The sequence below is a fragment of the Heterocephalus glaber genome, unplaced genomic scaffold, assembly GCF_053883595.1.
Source record: "Heterocephalus glaber isolate CG9 unplaced genomic scaffold, H.glaber_assembly_v1.0 deba00001571, whole genome shotgun sequence".
In the NCBI taxonomy this organism is placed as follows: domain Eukaryota; kingdom Metazoa; phylum Chordata; class Mammalia; order Rodentia; family Bathyergidae; genus Heterocephalus; species Heterocephalus glaber.
Genome location: NW_028258356.1, coordinates 852,205 through 874,008, shown reverse-complemented (window position 1 = coordinate 874,008; position 21,804 = coordinate 852,205). Strand labels below are relative to the sequence as shown.

Sequence of the window (21,804 nt, the reverse complement as noted above, 5' to 3'; positions counted from 1 at the left end):
TTGATCTTATTTTCCTGCTAAGCACACGTTGTACAGCACAGTAGCAACAGAGAGGTGACAAGAATGGCCCTGTCACATAGGAAAGCTAAGAACCTGTGTTATCACTGTGAGACATGTGCATTGAACATGCAGTTGCCATGTGTGAAGACTGCCTTGGGTGTGGCAATTGAAGCAAAGTTTATTTCCGTGGTAGAATCTTGTTTGCATTTACACTGCAGCTCACATAGGTTTTTATTTCTGATGTTCTTTTAGGTTTTCTAAGAACACAGTCAATGTGAAAATGTTTATTCTAAATGCACAATACTAAGAATTTAATATTTATTTTATTGATACTATATTCTTGTTAAGTACACATTGTGTAATATAATAACCTCCTGGCCAAACAGCAAGGCCAGTGAGATGTCAAGTATGTCCTACAAAAAGGCCAGGAAAGCCTGGGACTTTGCTCAGTGGTGCTGCTGCCTGCCTCTCAAGTGCAAGGTCCCAAGTTCAATCCCCAGTACCAAAAAACAAAAAAACAAAAACAAAACAAAAGGCCAGGAAAGCAAAACACGTGCTGTCAGTGTAAGCGAGATATATGTATTGAACATGCACTTGTCATGTGTGAAAACTACCTTACATGTGATAATTGAAGAGGGTTTTTTTGGTAGAGTGCTACTGGTATTCTCATTGTAGTTCATATATTATTTTTTAGATTTTGTACACCAAAAAAATTATGTTGAAAATTTTGATGTTTTATAAACTCATTACAAAACTCAATACTTTACTGATAAAATTAAAATTAGTAATATCAATAGAAATATTCTAAATAAACATATTACATACCCAAGTTTCTGCGCCTTTATGATGAAATTGATGTCACCCTAGTCTAAGCCACTGTTTCACCTACATTAATGCAAAATCATCCCAACTGGTCTGCCCATTTATATAATTGCTCCCTCATTTTCAGTCATATTATGTCTCCTAAAGATACACATTTCTCTAGATTATATGTTTACTGATGAAACACTGACGTTTTCCAAAATGGTCAACCATTTTACACTCTGTTCAGCACTACTTCCCAATTCACCATAGCCAGTAATGAGAAATGGCTAAATAGGACCAGGGATTTAGCTCAGTGGTTCCACCGCCTGCCCCGTAAGTGCAAGGACCCGAGTTCAATCCCCGGTACCAAAAAAAAGAAATGGCTAAACATTTTAGGGGTAAGGATGCAGCTCAGTGGTAAAATGCTTGGGTAGCCAATCATGTATAAGGCCCTGAATTTGACCTCCAGCACTGAAAAAGAATTTTTGGGCTAATTTTATTGGTGTAAAACAGCACCTGTGATTTTAATATCCATTTTCCACAATGAAGTTGAACTTTATGCATTTATGGACTGTTTCTTCTGTGAAGTTATGTTTATTGCCCAACTTGCATCTTTTGTAGAACTGTAGTCTATTATTATTTATATTAGTCTGTTGATTATGTGTTTCAAGTATCACGTTTGCAAATTCTCATTAATAATTATTCATTTCATGAAATTATTTTCTGTATTTTAAGTCTGGGTTTGCATCTTACATTTAAGTCCATATTAAATCCATATAAAATTGGCATTTATGTATAGTATAAGGTAATAATCCTATTTTAACTTTTACATCTCAGAATAGTTCATAGTAACTCCCATACTATCAGTCTTCATATATGTGTAGTTTCTAGTCTCTGTTCCTTGGCCAGTTTGTCTAAAGTCTGTATGATCTATTACAGGTTATGGTATCTGGTAAAGTTTGTCATTATCTTGGTTATCATTTGCTCTGGCCTCAATATAAAATTTAGAACCAGACTGTCACATTCAGTAACAAAATCTTAGAACTTCTGATTCAATTTATGTTATAAGCCAATGTGGTTGGCATAGTTAGTCCAGCCTGGCTTTGAACTCCTGGCAATCCTCTTGCCTCAGCCTCCTGAGTGCTGAGATTACAGGAATGCACCACCATAAATCAATTTGGGAAGAATTACAACACTGGCCTCCTATCAATGAACATAGTATATACATTGATATGGGTCCACCTCCATTTCTTTCAATAAAGGTTAAAAATTTTCCCCCAAAGACTTTGCACCTTCCCTGATAAACCCTAGCTACACTATATCTGGTGTCTGTATTAACTTTGTAGTCAATGAACTTATGTAACTTTTAATTCTAATTCATCTGTAGATTCTTTCACATCATCTGCAAATAATGACTAAGAAACAACCCCCACCTCTTTTTTTTGACAGGGTCTCACTTTGCAGGTGACCTGAACTCATTTATGTAGCTCAGGCTGGACTCGAACTTGGGGCAATCCTCCTGAGTGCTGGGATTACACGCATGTGCTACTATGCCTGGCTCTACTGTCACGTTTTCCAGGTAAGCTCCTGATTCCAAGATAAAGTGAATCATTATTTTTGTACTGAAACTTTGTTTCCTCATCTGTAAAGCCAGAACCCTGCAATATAATTGTTGATGCTCATATTAAATGACCAATTTATGTTAGTCTTTTAAATTCCCTTCTTGCAGATATGCTGTTGGAAATATTTTTCACACTGCACTAATATTGAGTATTTGAGTAGAAATTGTTCTATTTCCTGGACTGCTGATTACACATGACTTTGACTTGATAGCCCTTTCCTGAACACTCTCCACCACCACAGAATAGCTATTCAAATTCTAAAGATAGGCTTTCACCCAGAGTTAAAACAAAAACCAGCATTATATACCTGAATATAACTAACCCTTATCTCTTACACCTACAATGAAAATTCTATTCAATATACTACTTCCTTTTAACAATTTTAAATGTGGCAGATATGATGGTGTGTGCCTACAATCCCAGCACTCTGAAAGACTAAAGCAAGATCAGTGAGTTTGAGGTCTGCCTGAGCTACATGGTAAATTCAATGCCAGCCTGATGCACAGCAAGACTGTCTCAACCAAAAAATGTTAAATGCATTCTCTCATTAAGGTAATCAAGTACAAAGTGTCTTTCCCTTTCAATTACTATGCACTGCACAAACTTAGTAATCATTTCAGTGTAATGGCAGAAACTAAAGTTTTGATCCGATGATTGCATCAGAATATTCAGCATATTATGTTCCTTCTCATTTGGCTATAATGCTGTTACCTAATGGACAATGAATTAGAAAAGGATATTTCAGATAGTAGTTCTGTTTTGGTCTGTCCTTTAGTGATTGTATAACATGGATCGTGAATGCAATTACTGAACTGTTTCCTCAATTGCCAAATGAAGTTACAAGACTTAACATTTTTGCCACGAAAACTTGCCACTAGATGGCAGCACAATACAGTGTACTAACATTTAAAAAGCTGGGATGGAAGCTAGCTCGTGAGTGCTGAGCCTACAAAAAAAAAGCCACTATGCAAATCATTAAGTATGTAAATATGATACCTGTTTTTCATCTCCAAAACGGACATTCTTAAAAAAGCACTCATCCAAAAGAATGTGAACAGGCATATTCAGTGACAAAGCTAAATCGGGGGAAATTTAATGTATCAAAAACTTGAACTAGGGCAGGGGATTTAGCTCAGTGGTTCTGCTGCCTGGCATGCAAGCACAAGGACCGGACCCGAGTCCAACCTCCAGTACCAAAAAACAAAAAAAACCCCAAACTATTCATACTCTGAATCAAAAGAATCTGATAGTTGTAGTAATTATGTAGGTAGAACTTATATTTACAAGAAACATTTTTTAAAAAATAAGATACCACTAAGTTGCTGTCTTGTATTGCCCAAAAAGTATCTGACACAGTAGTTTGTAGAGTTAAGATTTGTGGAAATGAGTATTTTAAATATATTTCTAACTGCTTACTTTTCAGGAAATTATCAATAAGGCTTAAAACTACCCAGCTTAGTATAACATTTGGCAAGTAACTGAAATGTTGGAATCTTAAAATCATTTTAACCTCTACTCAATGTTCTGCTAGTCACAATTCTTTCATGGCTTTGTAAAAGTAGAACACTAGTCAAATCTATCTTAGAGTGACCAAGAAGGTAGTGAGAAAATAGGTATAAAATGAAATGTTAATTCCCCAAGAAACAACAGGCAGGACATGGGTCATTGCATTTATCAGCTGTATTTTGAAGCTGGATTGACAACCAATAAACTGAAAAGTGAGGAAGCCAGTTACTGCCTTCCCCATCCTGGTCTTTGTTTGATCACCATTCTTGAGACAATGCATTACACTAAGTGGGCTGCCACCATAAAACTGGAACCCAACCTTAGATGCACTCACAAAATTCCCACAATTCTTATACCTTGACACCATTATTTTCCCAACTTAAGCTACACCTACACCACATTCTTATATTTCTATTTCAAAAACACAGACGTCATTAAATATGAACACCTTAAATTTCCACCATCTACCTACAAGCCCACAACCTTCCACATACAGTAGTATGAAGTAGGTATGGGTAGAAAAAGAAACACCCCTTCCTCTGTTGGCCGGGGGAAGGATAAATACTTTAGTGATCTCAGTATCATTCAGCTTGTTTCCAACCAAATACAGGAAGCTGTCCTGGACTTTCCTTTCACATGGTTCCAACCATTTCTTTCCACAGATTTCTACTCAAATATTTTACTTCAGCTACAAAGTTAAGGCTTTAACCCACAGCTGCCTTCTTCACTCCAGAATCACATGGCTATGTAACTATTTTTCCAATCTCAAAGGTTTCATTCACACTGTCCCCTAATCTTTCCCTCACGTTCCTCATCTTAGTCAGTAACAACTACTCACGCTCTAAACTATCCTCTTATCTTCTTACATCCAAACTTTCACTACATCCTGTTGATTTTTGCCTCCTAGGTCTATCAACTGCTTTCTCCTCTACTCCTATTCCACCATCTAGTAGTTGAAGGAAGACTCTTGTAAAAGTTTCATTGGCCTACTTCACCACTCTCTTTTCCTAATTGTACTGCTGCCAAAGCAGCTTTCTGAAATACCAATCTTGTGACACTTTATACACTTCAATGATTCCACATCGTTCTTGCAGGTAAGGAATGAGGGCTGATATAATACTTGATTTAAATATTTAAAGAAGAAAAAAAAGTGTGTTATGTTCTTAAAATACCCAAGCTAACTGGTAAAAAAAGAATTTTTTTTTCTGTGATCTAGAAATATTTTTACTTGATTAAAAGTCTAGTGAGGTTAATATTCTCTACACTGAACAAATGTTTTATGAATTTTGGATTTAAGATTAAGCCTAGAAACCTTCATGTCCCTTAATCTTAATTACAGCCAGATCTGCTTAAAGAGCATCAAGATCCAGTACAGGAGGAAACAACCACTGAGAGGCTAGCTTAAAGATAAAGCACAACAGTCTTGATTGTGTTAGGCCACGTTTTATAAACAGATATTTAAAACCATACACAAGAGCCAACAAATTATAAATCAAAAAGCACACACTGCACAGTATTATGAAAACTTTGTTTTATTTTCAGTACAAGATCAAGACCATGCTTGTTATCAGTGCAGTTTAGGCCAACAATGGCCATACAGCAAACTGCTCAACAGTCACCTAAATGCTAAAGAAAGAAAAGACAGAGTAAACATTAAACACAAAACTGTAATTACATTTTAATAAATGGGAATAAAATTTTTAATAGAAACTAATATGGAAGTCCAGTTCTCAATAGAAACCAAAAAGATGTCTATTTGATCAAATAATCACCTTACCTTTTGCACAGAAATCTTATTATGAAGTCACCAGAGTAAATAGCTAAAATTTTAAGACTTTCTTTGGCCTTCTAATATTAGATAAATTATTTACAAACCGTGATTCAATAATTGGTGGATACTGGTAATATGATACAATTTTTGTTGTTATTTAGGGCTATCATTAAAAACTGTAAAACAACATTGTAAGGCTGCAGTGGGCTGTAAACTATCTTGCTAATTTACCATGGGATGCAGAGGAAAGAAGGAATAACCGACCTTTTTTTTAAGGCTAAAGTTATCAATTTTATAGATGCATTCCTTAGAATACATGATTTCCCCCAAAGGATCACTTTCTACTAAATACCACCTGAGTACCACAATTTTTAAAGTAAAAACAAACAAAACAAAACATGAATTTACCATTGTATTTTTAAATTAACTTACAGAATGCTGAGAAGTGTTACTCAGTAACAGTGCAACAAAGACCATACCTTCAAAGTGAAATGTTTAACTAAATGTAGGGTCTGTCCAATTACGAAATTAATGTAAAACATTTACACCCATGGTGGAGTTTTAGGCTACTCCCACATGAAAAACTCCTTAAGTGTTTACTATCCAAAGATACCATTTCAAGATTTGTGTGACTTCAATTAAATTCAATCTAATATTTTAAAAGCCTCCACTGCAATATTAATGTAGCAGGAAGTCTTTAAAACATTGAAATCTGTTCATAAGCAAGTGTTTATATATCCTATACAAAAACCAAAGCAGCTGTGTACTCAGTGAATGCCAACAACCTGAAATTTTAAAGAGACATTGGTTAAAACAAACCTAAATCAATCTGAACAGGATACAACTGTCTGAATATTTTGAATATTCATAAAAATTCATATTGCTTCTTTCTAATGCCAAGAAAGAAGAGTACAAGAACTTCCTCTCAGAAGCCTAGACATTTTAATACATTTTCTCTTTCAATTTAAAATGAACCTTTAATCCTAAATCTTGGTTTCTCTAAATTAAAAAATTCTCACATTATGAACACAAGGAATGTCAATATAAGGCCACATCTTAATAAATTTATAATTTTTGGCTGAATATTTTAAAAGTCTAAGGCTTCTAAGAGTCAAGTTACTAAAGAAAATAAATACACCAGTGTTTAAACTGAAGGTTAATGTTTAAAAAACAAACACACACACACTGTAAAAACAGAAAAATAGAATGCTTTGCTACAAAAATCCCACTTAATATATTTTAGCACAAAAAATGTCTAATATGTACAATGGATAAGCGTGCATTTAAGTACATACAACTGGAAGAAACATTTACAGAAGGCTATGGGATGCAAATGAATGTAAGGGAGTAAAATTTAAAAAGCAGTTATTTGTAAAACAGTGAGAATCTCAACACTGCATTAAAGAATCAGGACAAAATCTTCCTCTTAAAATAATTTAAGCTGAAGCTTACAACATAAAATTGGAACCACCTTATAAAATACAGAAAATGCAATGACCAACCAGGTATGAAAACCAAAATGCCAAGAGCAGTCCAACAGAAAAGTCTTGTAGTAGCATCTCATTATATAAAACAGTATGTATTTAGGTTATTGGCACATTTAAATACATAAGGGAAAGAAAAAGTCTTTACCCTTTCAATAATTTCCCCTTTTCACTATAAAATATTATACAACATTCATTAAACCTCCAATTTTATTTTTAGAACTGACCTTAACTAGTAGAAATTAAAACAACATTCTCCACAGGAGAAGCAAATAAAATTAACACCTTAAGCTACACATTACTTGTGAACTCCAAATTATAGTTAACTGCTTAAGAACATTCTAGGTAAGGGGCCATTAAGTGGGCTAACCTATGAACAATAGTCACAGCGAGTTATTTCAAATCTTGCTCATGAAAATAAACACTTGAAAATTTACAATGGAATATCCTTTCTGTAACATACTTCCTTTAATCTAAAGTAACACATTCAATTCAGTGTTGCTTCAGAAGCAATACCATTGAGCTGCTGTACCACTCACTCATCCATAATTTCACTGCTAGCTGAAAGGAATGTGACTGCACAGCACTAATAAATGCTATGGTTTAAAATTCAACTCATTTTTTTCATAGCCATTACAGTTATTATAAATGAATAAAAAATAAAAAGGTCTCTAAGACACACACACTCTTCTTTTTTGGTGTCTTTGCAAAGACTTATCTCTTTGGATTATTTCTACACATTAAAAAAATTTTTTTCAAATAACATCAGCTCATAAATGATGACAGAGTATAACAAATAAAATATGATTTGCAATTTTTACCTTTACTGCTATACATTCATGTGCTATCAGGTAGAGAAGTACTTTGCAAAATTACTTGGTCAAATCAAAAAGTAATTTCTTCCTGACAACACTTAAAATAATGGACTAGCAGCAAACAATTCTAGTACACTCAGACTGTCTACAACAAAAGTCATATAATAAAAACAGCCTAACATGGAGAAGAGTGATATAGAAGGAACAATTAAAGGCTTCCACTGATAAAAAATGAAAAGGTAAATGTAGGATTAAATCAGTACAAAATTTCCAGTTTCATTTCAAGTATAGTTTTGTGATCACATTTAAAAATTGTTCAGAGAAATTTTTATTCTCATGGACATTTTACTTACCTTTAAATCTTACTATTAACTAATTTCCCTTGTTATATATATGTCCAAACGTCTTCATATTAGGGCATTGTGATTAAAATATACAAAAGCTTAAAAAATGACAAAACTTACAACACTTATACACAAAACAAGAAGATTTTGATACAACTCTCAAATAATATTAAAAAGGCATCTGCATTTTCAACAAGATAAAACACTTTAAAAAAACCATTTCTGAGAGCAAACAGTTGCAGTAAATACCAATGATCCTATGCACAAGTATTCCACTCACAAAATGTTTTAAAATAAAGCTGGTGGTAATATGGATAATTTGAAACAGCTAATTTATGAGCAGTTGGACAGTAGGCAAAATGAAAATGATCAGCAGTGCACATCTTTAGAGGGCTTCTACAGCTGACATTGTGTATTACCTAAGGTACCTAAATACTTTTGAGTATTGTCCCAAAATTTGGTTATACTTTGAAAACTAATGTGTACGCTATCAGATCTCAAAAAATAATCAGATCTTAAAAATATATTAAAAACAAATTAAGGACTTTAACTCAAGTTCCTTAAGTAGTGATTCACAATTACCTTCCTATAAAAATATTTAATCAAGTTGACATTCTGCCTCTGCTAATTTTGCAAGTAGAACACATGCTAGCCAGATGCTTTTAATATAGGCCTCTATAGAAGGTAGGTTCAAAAAGAATCTTTGATTAATTCTAACATGAATTAACAGGTTGCATGAATATACATAGAATTCCTTGAACTGCGAAGATACCTATAATCTTCCATTACTCACAATGGAGAACACAACCCAAAGTTAATGAAGATCACATCCTTCAGAAATCTATACCAACGGGAAAATAAAACTAAGGCTCTCTCCTCACATAAATCTGCTGCATGGCTGTATTTACACTACTTATGGTTTCAAAATTAAACCATAAGCACCATCAATAAGAAACACCAAATACTGCAGCATCAGTTAGAATTACCCAAATCTGTCTTTCAATGCTAGCTGTTCACAATTAAGTATTTCAGTTTATCTGTGTTATAATTAAGCTGTACTATCGTGGCAAATACGTATGAGTTTTTACTAAATGTTAAAACCTCAAATTTTTTTGACCCCTAAAACATTGACTGGATTGCTATGTCTGTCAAGTTTTGTTTTTACAAGTTTATATACCATTCAGCAAAGTCACAAGCTAACTAGGTAAAAACAGCTAGAAAAGCAGAATATAGAAATATTAAATATCCATGTAATCACCTATTCTAATATCAAAATCAAGGGCAAGAGACATTAATCAGTTATGTTTAATTCACTGAACCCATGAATAGATTGATGCATATCCAAAAACGCTATTGCAATGCTTTTTGTAAAGGACAGTAAAAATGTTGTCATAGTAACATTATCTTTAGATATTGCTGAACACAAGACTTTCCCTGAGGTGTAAACATCAAATAACTTGAACAGCTTTACACATCAGCCCCATTAAACAGTTTATTACAACACTACATCTATTGTAATCAAAGTGGTGCTGTTTACAGACATTATCATATGAACATTTTTAACAAGAACTACTATAAAAACAAGCATTTACTTGACTTTGTTTTTCCAATTGCTTGCACATTATAATGGCCAAATGTATATAACCAGTAATAAAGTTGCAAAAGCTATTAACTTTTTAAATCACACAGGTTTCCTCCAAATAAAACAGTTAAGCAACATAAAAAATAAAAGTAGAGCTACTGGTTACCATTTATGCAGATTTGCTTTATTCAGATCTATTCCTGTTCAGTTTATCCATGAATCCTTATAGGTTCAGTTCAATCACAAGAAGCAAACTGCTGGATAAGCGTCATTTTTCCCCCATGAAGACTGTTTTATCTTGGAAGGTGTTCCTCTTCCTTCAGCTGTAATGTGTCAAAATTTGTGATGTAGATTTTGCTATTCCCCATAATTCACAGAAAAAAGCTGGCTTAACTATACATACACAAGTCGTGCATCTACTCTGTTATGTATTCTAACACAACATAAGAATTAACTGAAACAGTAGCTGCCTATGTGGTGGAGAAATGCTCCCAATTCATCAGATGATTCAAAATGAGACATTCTGATTCCACTCTTCTTAAATATTGTCTTTCAAATTTAATGACTGAAACAAATGAAAATATAGCAGCTACTGTTTCTGTGATGATGCAAATAGTCATAAACCATTTTCTAAAAATAAGCATACTACAAAAATAAATGGAAAAGTGCTTGGATGGTTTTAATGTAGATATTTTTCATTTACCCACATATTAATTCTATATGAACTCATTTAACAATTAAGTGCTGAGCTGAATATAAAATGCAATAAATTTTACAAATTGACTGTGTTTATTTGACATATACAGGAACCTCTGCAATTGTTATAAATCAAATAGTGTTCCGTGTTACAAAATGTGTAAATAGAAAGCTCAGTATGGACATTTAAATAAATATGACATCCACATACAAATCTTTAGACATAATACAATTTGAGACATTTGCTTTCATTCTATTCCACCTATATTGAAATATCTAATGTAGCATATAAACTAATCAAAAACAAGCTAACTGGAAATCTACAATGATTTCACTGAAAACTCACATAAAGGAAAAAAAGGAAACAAAGTTGATTAACTTAAATCTCAAGAATACATATATATGCAAACTTCAGGAAGAGGTTCACAAAAGAAATATTCAATTAATTTGCATATAAGTGACCAATGAAATACCAACTATTTAAAATATAAATTCCAAGAGGGCATTGTAAAAGTGATTTAAGAGTCTAAAGGGCACAATGTTTAGTGACACTTTGCCACAAAAATAAAAACACTTTTTTTTTTGAGACAGGGTCTCACTATGTAGTTCAGGCTGGGCTTGAACTCCCTACGTAGCCCAGGCTTGCCTCAAACTTGTAGCAATTCTGCCTCAGCCTCTGAAGTGCTGGGATTACAGGTGTGCACTACCACACCTGGCTGTTCTGCTATTAAGAGTAATTTCTATCACAATTATAAATTATCTCTTTCTTTAGTATATGTGCTGCCAAAGCAAGCACAATACATTTTCCCTTTATGTTCTTTTCTCCTATGTTGAAAACATATTAAGAGCACCAGTACACAGATCCATTCACACTGCCTAGCAATAAAAACTTAAGACCTTACAACTACATAAGGAAAAAAACCAAATGTTAAAAACATGATCTTCCTCTTCTAAATAGTTTCTATACATATTTTTCAAAGAGATACTTAAGCCATTTCTAATGTTACCTTCTATTTCACCTTCATGTTATGGTGATAAAGCTTATTTAGTAGAATTATTTAATAGAAAAAAGTAAAATGTCAGCTTTCAACTGTGTTATCACTTGTGACGCTTATTTACCTGTCTACGTTTTAGCTAGCTAGCCAGCTAGCTGGGATGACTGAACCCAGGGCTACGTGCATGCTAAGCCATGAGGCATATCACTAAGCTACACCCTCCAGCCCAGCAATGCACTTTAAAAAGCTGGTAAAAATTAGACAAAAAATATGCTCTCATTTTAAAACTGGGAAATCAAGAAACCTTACTCTAAAAACATGCTATCTCTTTAAGTTTTTAGTTGTGCTGAAAAGGATGAAGAGAGTGGATCACTAAGAGGAAATTATTTAAAATCAGTAAGCAACACAAAAATATTCAATCCTTCCAAAAAACTTATGCTATATACTGCAACTGTATCTTATCATTCCAACAGAGAACTTTACTAGTTTTTATAGAGTCCTATTTATGAAGTTACAATATACATCTGATTTCTTGCTTCATTATACTTCATGGATAGATCTTTACTATTAATCCTAATTTTCATGATACAGATATAAAATTTGAGGGATAGTAGGTTTTTATTTCTAAACATTTTACATTTATTTATCCAGTTGGATATACAAATTTTACAGTCTCAAAAGGAAGCAAATTTAAAGGCAATACAACCCATTTCCAATAATCCAATTCCATGTAACAGTCTCAAATGTCTATCTAAATAGACATCTACAAAAACAAAGATAGCAAAAAGAAAAGTAACAAATACATTCAACGATCATGTCCTCAGAATATCATTTGGTCAAATCTATGTCAAAGCCACACAATTACTTGCTTTAGCTATCAGTTATAAAAAGAACCTATGTAAACAGCTGTTTAAACAACTAAGATGACAAATGGAATCTATAGCTCCTAAACTCTATAAACTAAGCTGAGCATCAAGTAAAATGTCAAAACATTTTGCCTGCATTTTGAGGCAGTTAATGTAAGAATAAGCCACCCAAAATCTTGAGTGTTTGTTAGAAATTTACCTAAGCATATTTGTTAGCATTAGTATTTAGTCATCTTTGAAGTAAAACAAATGTATATTTGACAGAGCATTTTAATAGGTTTTCATATTAATATAATGAATTAGAAGGATTTTTATGTTAATTGTAAAGTTGTATTTTTACTTCTATGAAACAAAATTTACTATTCTCTATCTGAAAATTTCCTCTTGATGAAAGGAATGGAGATGAAGTGGGCAAGAAAAACAAGTCTAAATACATATTAAATCTTTAAGATAAAAATGTCTTCTTACAACATATTACACAAAGGCAATTCTGTTTACTGTAGATGTTTACAAAATGTTCCCTGCTATCAAAATACTTCATATTTTCATCTTTCTACCTGTGGACATAGTACTTACCTCATTTCAAAAAAGCATTTTATCTCTCAATATAAAACATATACATACTTGTTGCTCTAGGCAATCCACTAATAGAAATAAATTCCATCACAAAGAAAAAAATCAGCTTTGCCTCTAAAAAATTTACAAAATGGACATTTCAAAATAAGCTATTTGGTATTCAGAATCCACTGTGACAGTTAAAAAAAACATCCTACCACAGAGGGCACATTCATAAATTTGGATGGCATAAATGGTACCCTTACTCTTTATTAGGTTTTCTTTAAACAATACTAACTAAATATTCATTCAAAACATTATTCAAAACAATCTAATTTACAAACTGAAACAAGGGAAGTAAATTTCACACTGAGATGAAGGTGAGAGAGCAAGGTGACTCATATTAGCACTGAATTTTTTAAACAAAGCATTTTATTTTTTTTATTTTTGGTACCGGGGATCGAACTCGGGTCCTTCCGCTTGCGCAGCAGGAACAAAGCATTAATCATTTATAAACAAAATTAATATTCTTCAACCACAGTGAGCAAAACACATCATCCATTCATGTGATCACTTCCTACCCTCTTTTTGTCACTGCAAGCAGACAGCTGTATAGCCAGACAGGTTTTGCAAATAATACTGAAAGCAAAGAAATTAGAACTAAAGTAATTAAGAGCTCTAACAGAATAGTTAGGATATATGGGTAAACACAAGGAAACAGGTAACTGGGAAATATGAGGTAGATGATCAGATGATCTAAGAGTTGCAAAAATAATTTTTAAATCTTATAACAGTCATCTTTCACAAGGAAATCAAGACAATTTAATTTTCATGAAAGTCTCAATAAAACACTAATTCCTAAGGACATGTAATATCTTTTAACATATTAGTAATGAACTTTTTACTCTTGCAGCATTTTTGGTTTTTGCCCAAATTAACACAAAACTATAATAAGCTCAGGAAGCAATATAAAACATCCTGTGCAGTAATAAAATCTAACAGCATATTTGTAGAAGTAATCAGTCAAGGAAATACGGTTACTTAATCCAGATCCCTCATACACAAAACTTTTATTGATAAATGTGTAATGATTTGAGAATATGTAAAACCTCATAAAATGGGAAAACAGAAAGCCTGAGTGTAAGGAGTATTTTTTAAATATTTTGTTTTCATTACTCTTCAGCATTAAAGAACAAACTGTTCACAGAAATTTGCTGAGTAGGACTGTTCTGACAGGTAGTAAGAGGAACACAACCTTAAAATAACTCAACTATGAAGGTAAAATTATTTCTGTAAGATGTGTACAAATTAAAATCACTTATTTTGCTCAGAGTGGTCTCAGAATAGGGGCAAAAAATACAGAATATGAAGCACAATGTATTTACATAAGGAAATTTACAATACTGGTATTTTCTCATTAAAATATAATCTATTTGAACTTAGATATTGAATGTTTTGGGGAAAACTAATACATTTTTAAATGAGAATGTAATTAACATTATCCAACAGTTCAAACACAAAAAAAAATTAAGATGGGACAGACATTTAACAGTTTGTCAACATCATTAAATTTCCAGTTAAATTAAGTTTGTCCGTTTAGTCATTCATCACCATTTTAATAATAGATCACATTATCATTTATTTATGTACAAACTTACTACTGACATTCACTTTACCTTTCAAGTCACTTATTCCATTTAAGATTTACATGAAAGCTCAAAAGGACTCATATTTAAAAACTTCTAAAGAGGTCAACAACAGACCTTATTATGATGGTAACAAAATTTGCAAATAGTTTTTTGTTTAAAAAAAGATTTTCACTTCAATATATTTAATTCCAATCCCCACTCCTATATTCATGTCTACTTCCATAATAAATACTGTTTGATATAGCAAAGATACAATAATCCAAGATAACAATTTTTTTTTGTATTGGAAAGACTTATGTAAAATTTTGCTTGGATGAAGGCATATAACAATATCACAACTCAATTCTGATTAATGTACAAACAAAACATGGGAATTTGGGTATGATACATCAGTGACTAAGAAAAATGTCAACAATAGTTTTCACATGAAGAATTCATAGTTAATGCCTGAATGTAATGAAACTCAAGTCATGATATATTAGGTTCACTTATACTGGAATGTATATTAGAGCTATTTAAAATTAACAATGGACTTTTCAGAAGGAATTTACTTGGTTGACTATGCTAGTTTTACTAAAACCAGTAAGAAAAGTCATTAGTTAATCTCCAGTATAAACTGATTTGGAGGTCCCTTGATGGGTACATGGTACATCAATTTTGGAGATGACTAAAACTATTCAAATTTCAGAATCATCTCTTTAGTAACTAAAGCTTGACAACTTATAAAAGTCTAGAAAAATAACTTACAGATCCTGTAACCTTCCTATAAATAGAATGGCTACAGAGGTAAGCATTTCAAGTAATAACTTGGCCTCAATCCACCGTAAGCAACTGCTGAACATTAAGAATTTTTTCAAAAGATGGGATAAGATGTATTCAATTCAGGGTTAAAAAGCTACATCTTTAAAAAAGCTACATCAGTAAAATTTAGTGCTTAGATTTACATGATACAACACTCAATTTTTACATCCAAAAGCAATCACCAATTTCAGTAAGATTAGTTTTAAAAGAAGAAAATGCTTTGTCTCATATTGAAATGTTTTGAGACATACTAAATTTTTCATACAATACATGGTGAACTGCATAAAAATCTTGATACATATTCAAGCTATATACTCAAAATACAAGGAAAAGTATTAGAATGGGCTTTCTCAGTTCAAAAAGTCTTTAAAATTGTAAATAGTGTAACAGCTATTTGTTTCATAAAAGATTTACATGCTTATTTTCTACAAGTATTTTTCAAAATGGATCTCATTTGCTAATATTTATCTGTTACAGTTAAAAGAAACTGTTATTCTGTCAGTTACATACACTTGATAAAGCCTTTGATTTTGCCCATCACAATTTAAATACTAACAATTACCATGACTGAATTTTCACTAAGTCTCCCATGATTACTAAAAATCACACAGAGTATTTACCTACAAGGGGTCTGTTTTAAGCCTAATTCAATTTGGATATGCCAACATAAGAAATAATACTTTTGCTTACAGAGTAACCTCTGTGTCACACGCACAAAATTCAGTTCCCCACTTCACATGAATATGCTGTTCACAAATATAAAAATAAAATTACATGTGAAAATGAAGTATAAACAGACAACTCTCCCCACTTTATGAAAAATGTACACAAGAAATAGTTGTAAAGTACAGAAAGAAGACAATGATTATGGTTTATGAATGAAACATCAAAGAAAATTATTTCAAGGTTATTCTAATGGGGGATGTATGGCTTGATACAGTTTAAAAATGTGAAATATGTAACCTGAACCCATTTTAATTTAGTAACTTACATTTCCTTTGGAAATTAAAGGCTAATACTTCTTTTAAAATCAAAAACTAGATGCCAGGAAAACAGTCCCTTCTCTTAAAATAATTTTTTTTAAAGAAAAAACTTCTTTCAAAGTTGAGAAAATTTTCTATTGTATTTATAAACTATTACAGTGTTTGTCTTTAGAAGTTTTAGGGACAAATTAGATTAGCTGAGGGCAATAAAAAACCATATTTTTAAAAATCCAAGCACATTATTTGTATCGGCAGTAACTCCCTGTAAGTACTTTAAATCACATGTCAACTATGTATGTGATTACAAAAACCCCAATTTGTAGATTTTAGAAGTGCATAATGAGTCCTCTTGATTATTTTTTTTGCTTTAAGACCATTAACAATCTGAAACCTAACACCGATAACTCAGCAATACAATATTGAAGGATAAAAGGTCAAAATTTTTACCTGTGATCACTTACCTGTTATTTGTCTCAGATGTTTCCAGACGATTAAATTCAGAACAAGTACTTGGACCATTTAAAATGTAGGTATATACTGTATAAACAACAGCCCTGGAGTTATAATCACTGTTAATAATACTCACGTTAAATGTAACAGGAACAGGAATACCCACCTTCTAACGATGACGATACTCTCGCTCTCGGTCACGCTCTCGGTCACGGTCTCGGTCTCGGTCACGGTGTCTCTCTCTCTCTCTGCTTCTCTCTCTATAATAATCATCATGGCGATCTCTACTACGGGATTTATGTCGCCGACTCTTTTCTCGTGATCTACTATGGTCCCTCTCTCTTGATCGTTCACGTCTTCTAAAAGAAATTACTGGATTAATGCTCTCCATAATTGGATAGTTAAAAAGATATTCACTACAGTTGCCCTCCCTCATTTGTGGTCTCACTTATTCACAGTTAAGTATGGTCTGAAACATTAAATGAGCAATTCCAAAACTAAAACATAACTTTTAAATTGAACATCATTCTGAATAAAGTGATGAAATCTCACATAGTCCTCGCTCCATCCTGCCTGGGATGTGAATCATCCCTTGGTGCAGCACATCCACATTGTATACGCTATCTGTCCATTAGTCCTTTAGTAGCTATCTCAGTTATCAGACAATCTGTTGTGTTTTGCAGTGCTCATGTCCAAGTAACCTTTATTTTAACTTAACAGTGGTCCCAAAGTATAAGAGTAGTACTGTTTGCAATTTTGATATGGTTCCTCAGTGAAAAGGTTAAAAAAGTTCTTGACTTCGTAAGGAAAGAAAAGAATCATCACTGAAGTTGCTAAGATCTACAGTAGGAAGCTGTGAAATTATGAAGGAAAAAGAAATCTGTGCTACTTTTGTGGTCATACCTCAAAACACAAAGAGTCATAGCCAGTGTATAAGTGCTTACTTAAGATGAAAATGACACTGATTTACAGTTTAGTATTACCTGGGGTTTCAGGAATCCACTGGGATCTTAGAACATATCCTTGTAAGAGGGGACACTACATTTTGGTGTTTTGTTTTTTTTTTTGTATTAAATTCTTTTACTGGTACATTGTAGGTATACAACACAATTACATTTCTCATTGGGAATTGTACCTTTATATAATGCATCTTGGTTCTTATTTTTTCCCCATTCCTACACCTCCCTTCACCCCCTCCACCCTTCCCTATTTACCAAGACTTTATTTCCATTTTTTCCATTTCTCAGCATTTTTCCTTTCCCTTCTTTCCTTTCCCCTGCCCCTCCCACTACCCCTATCCCTTTGGACCTTTTCTTCCTATTTTACATTATCGATTATTCATTCTAATCATTGGTACATTTTAGGTATACAATATAATGACATTCATCATTGGAAATTTGCACCTTTATATAATCTCTCTTGGTTCTTATTTTTCACCCTTGCCCAGCCCTCCCTTCAACCCCTCCAGTCCTCCCTATTTACAAAGATTTTGTTCCTGTTTTTCCATTTTCTCATATTAATCCCATTCCCTTCTATCCTTTCCCCTAGCCCTCCCACTTCCTTCCCCTTTGCCCCTTTTCTTCCTATTTCACATTACCTATTATACATTTAGTCCTTATTTACACTTTCAGTTTCTCACACCAGAGAAACTATTCGGTATTTATACATGTGTGTCCTATTTATTTCACTTAAGAGTATCACCTCAATGTGCATCCACTTAGCTATAAATGTCTCTAATTTCTCACTTTTTATGGCTGAGTAGTACTCCATTTTATAAAAAAACCACATCTTCTTTATCCAGTCTCCAGTTTATGGGCATTTGGGCTGTTTCCAAGTTTTAGCTATTACAAACTGTGCTGCTATGAACATGGGCCCACATATATCACTGTGGTATGATTCTTTTAATTCTTTGGGGAAGATCCCCAGCAGTGGAATTATTTTGGTGTTTTATGTACACGTACCAACTCCCCATGAGAAACATTAATTACGTATTACAATAAAATAAAACATTTAAAAAAATCTAAGGCAGCAAAAATTCTCTGACACAGTTGAGACTGATTATCCTGTCCTGCCAATGCTGATGACAACCAAATCATCAAGCAAGCATGAACCAAAAATTTTACTTTAAAAAACATTTGCCAAAAAAATGGAGAAAACACATAAATACATCATATCATCTACTTAAATTAGTATCTTAAAACACACATAATAGTTACTGAATAAACACAGAAAAGTAGAGAAAATGTCAAATCACTTGTGTCTCAAAATAAGATCTAGAGTAGTTTTTTTAAAGCATAAAATTCACAAAAATCACCCAATATACAATGGAGCTTAAATGGATAAATACTACTACCTATTAACGTAAGTTACCCAAATGTATACAGATGGCTCTCCGTATCTGTGGGCTCTGTATTCACAGATTAAAAATATTTGACAAAAAGCAAAAACAAGAATTGTAACTGTATGGGAAATGTGAATTTTTTATTCCCTACAATATAGTATAATGACTATTAATATAGCATTTACATCAGGTATTTTAAATGAAGAGATGATTTAAAGTACACAGGAGTAAAATGGCAGGAGGGAGGAAAAATAAAGTATGTGGGAGGATGTATATAGATTATATGCAAATATTTTATATAAGAGACTTGAGCATCGGCAGATTATGGTATTCTCAGGGATCTGGGAATCAATCCCTTCAGATATCAAGGGGCCATTGAATATAAATACCTGTTTTGCATTCCTAGCTAACCAAAATATGACTTATCTATGCTCCACTAAGAAACTGTGTGAAGGTGTGAAGAAGGTTGGGCAGAAATGCCTAATAATTGTGACCAGTGGAGAGGACTGGTATTGCATTCCCACTGTATTTTATAAGTAGAAATGTTTAAGCCTGAAAAGCATTAGAAATTCTAAGCTCACAATAAGGAAATAGCAAATGTCTATAGTTTATGTATTTCTGAACTAGACAGCTAGACAAACATTATTAGGTGTTGAGTTCTTCAATCAAGGTAGAATTTCGGACTCTGGACTTAAAATATTAAAACAAAGACAATATATGCTAATATCTTTAGCTATAACAAATTTGTTCAGATATAATGATCCTTATAGTGGGTCAAAATGGTAAAAATAAAGTTGAAGGCCATGCCCAAGGCAAATTTCTTTCCCTTCATGAAGATGACTCTATTTCCAGATAAAGTAAACTTAATACAGATTTAAGAATAGCATGTGAAGATTAAATATCAAGAATATACAAAATTTCAAGATTAGTAGTAATGCTAAAAAGATCTACCTAATTTAAAAAAACTATTGAGAAATAAATCATCTACTCACTCACAACTCCCTCATTTGAGAAATATTTATTCTGTATCAGGCAATGTTTAGACATAAATGTGGTTCTATAGTGAACAGGATAGCTAAGGGGATTCTTATCACTCAAATATGTTCTAATTATAATACATGAAATATATGAAAGAAATAAATATAATGACAGACTAACTTGAAGAAGATCTGAAAAATGAGATTTAAGCCATAATGGATATAAAGCCAAGTATGTGAACAGACAGGGAGAAGAGTTCCCAACCGAAGGAATGCCAAGTACTAAATCAGTGAAGTGGTCAAATGTTAAAGATGTGTGCAAAAGAAAAAAAGGGAGACCAATTTGTATATGGGGGGAGGTACAAGATCAGTCTAAAAAGATAAGCCTTACTCTAAAGAGTAAAATAGAAGCCACACAGTGCCTCAATGTTTACAATTTGATTCTAAGTAGAAGTCATTGAAGGATTTTTAAGCAAATTTCCTGACATTTGACTCAGCATTAAAAATTTACTCTGCTGAGTAGACATTAAATAAAATCAAAGTCTTATTTTAAAATCCCCAACAGTATTTTCTCCTTTTATTAACTAAAGTTTTAAAAAGTCATGAGACATGGGCCAGGGATTTAGCTCAGTGGTTCCACCGCTTGCTGTGCAAGTGCAAGGACCCGAGTTCGATCTCTGGTACCAAAAACAAAAAACAAAAACCAAACAAAAAGTCATGAGACAGGAAAGTTTTACCTCGATCCAGAACCATATGACTTGGATTCAATTCCATGAAGGCAATCTTGCAAAGAGCTAATAAGAACTTTGCAACGGTCATCAGCAGATACTTTGGATTGTTTAATTAAAGAAATTGCAGTTACCAATGTCTCAATAGCACTCCCATAATCACCTGTAGGGTAGAACAAGAGTTAAATGTCAAATTTTGTTTTTGAAATGCCATCAAACCACTTGGGGACAAAAATGATAAAGCATTTCACAATACAGTATGTTTTAAAGTGACTACAGAAGATTAATGCTTTTTTTAAGCGCTTTAAAATTTGCAAAAGGCTTTCAAATTAATGAAATTACAGTTTGTTGTTATTATAATTATCATTTTTCAAATACAAAAATAAATGAGCTGTGTTAGGCCTCTGAACCATTAAATGTGAAAGTTAGCATCAAATCTAAACCTAGTAACTTAAAATTGAGGCTCTTTTCATTACATTGTGACATAAGTTCTCAATGCTTTTTAAATATGTCATAGGTAATGACTTGGGAATATAAAAACAGTACATGTAAGTAAGAAATACTGATACTTGAAGAAATATACAAACCAGCACTGGCATCAGATACAGCTCTTGAAATAGCACTGCTTGAGATTGCCCTATTTCTATTCATGATTTCTTCAAACTCTGCTTCACTCAATGGTGTTCTCGCAGTATCCATTTCCCTATGAAAGGAAAATCTTAAATTGTTACTCTACAGATTTTTACGTTACTCATGACAGTGTAAATCAATTCATATTAGCAGTCTTTGACATGTCCTTTATAGTTATTTGCCAGACTAAAGTATGCTATTTGTC

General features: G+C 32.8%; 1 protein-coding gene across 7 annotated transcripts in view; it reads right to left on the bottom strand.

The window, feature by feature from the left end:
- Positions 1-5,446: 5,446 nt before the first annotated feature.
- The window catches only part of Cpsf6 (cleavage and polyadenylation specific factor 6), a 32,138-nt gene continuing 15,780 nt past the window's right edge, over positions 5,447-21,804 (bottom strand). For 2 of the 7 annotated variants that reach the window (XM_021252358.2, XM_021252360.2), the window contains 4 exons: positions 21,557-21,672; positions 20,979-21,132; positions 17,090-17,282; positions 9,636-10,251 (listed from right to left, as the gene is read on the bottom strand). In XM_021252358.2, coding sequence (XP_021108017.1) covers positions 17,093-17,282; positions 20,979-21,132; positions 21,557-21,672 — 460 coding nt within the window. In that variant the 3' untranslated portion in view covers positions 9,636-10,251; positions 17,090-17,092. Of the gene's footprint in view, positions 10,252-13,489; positions 17,011-17,089; positions 17,283-20,978; positions 21,133-21,556; positions 21,673-21,804 lie in introns of those variants that run through there. The other 5 variants (XM_004875036.3, XM_013069386.3, XM_087192409.1 and 2 more) reach the window with 5 other exon arrangements.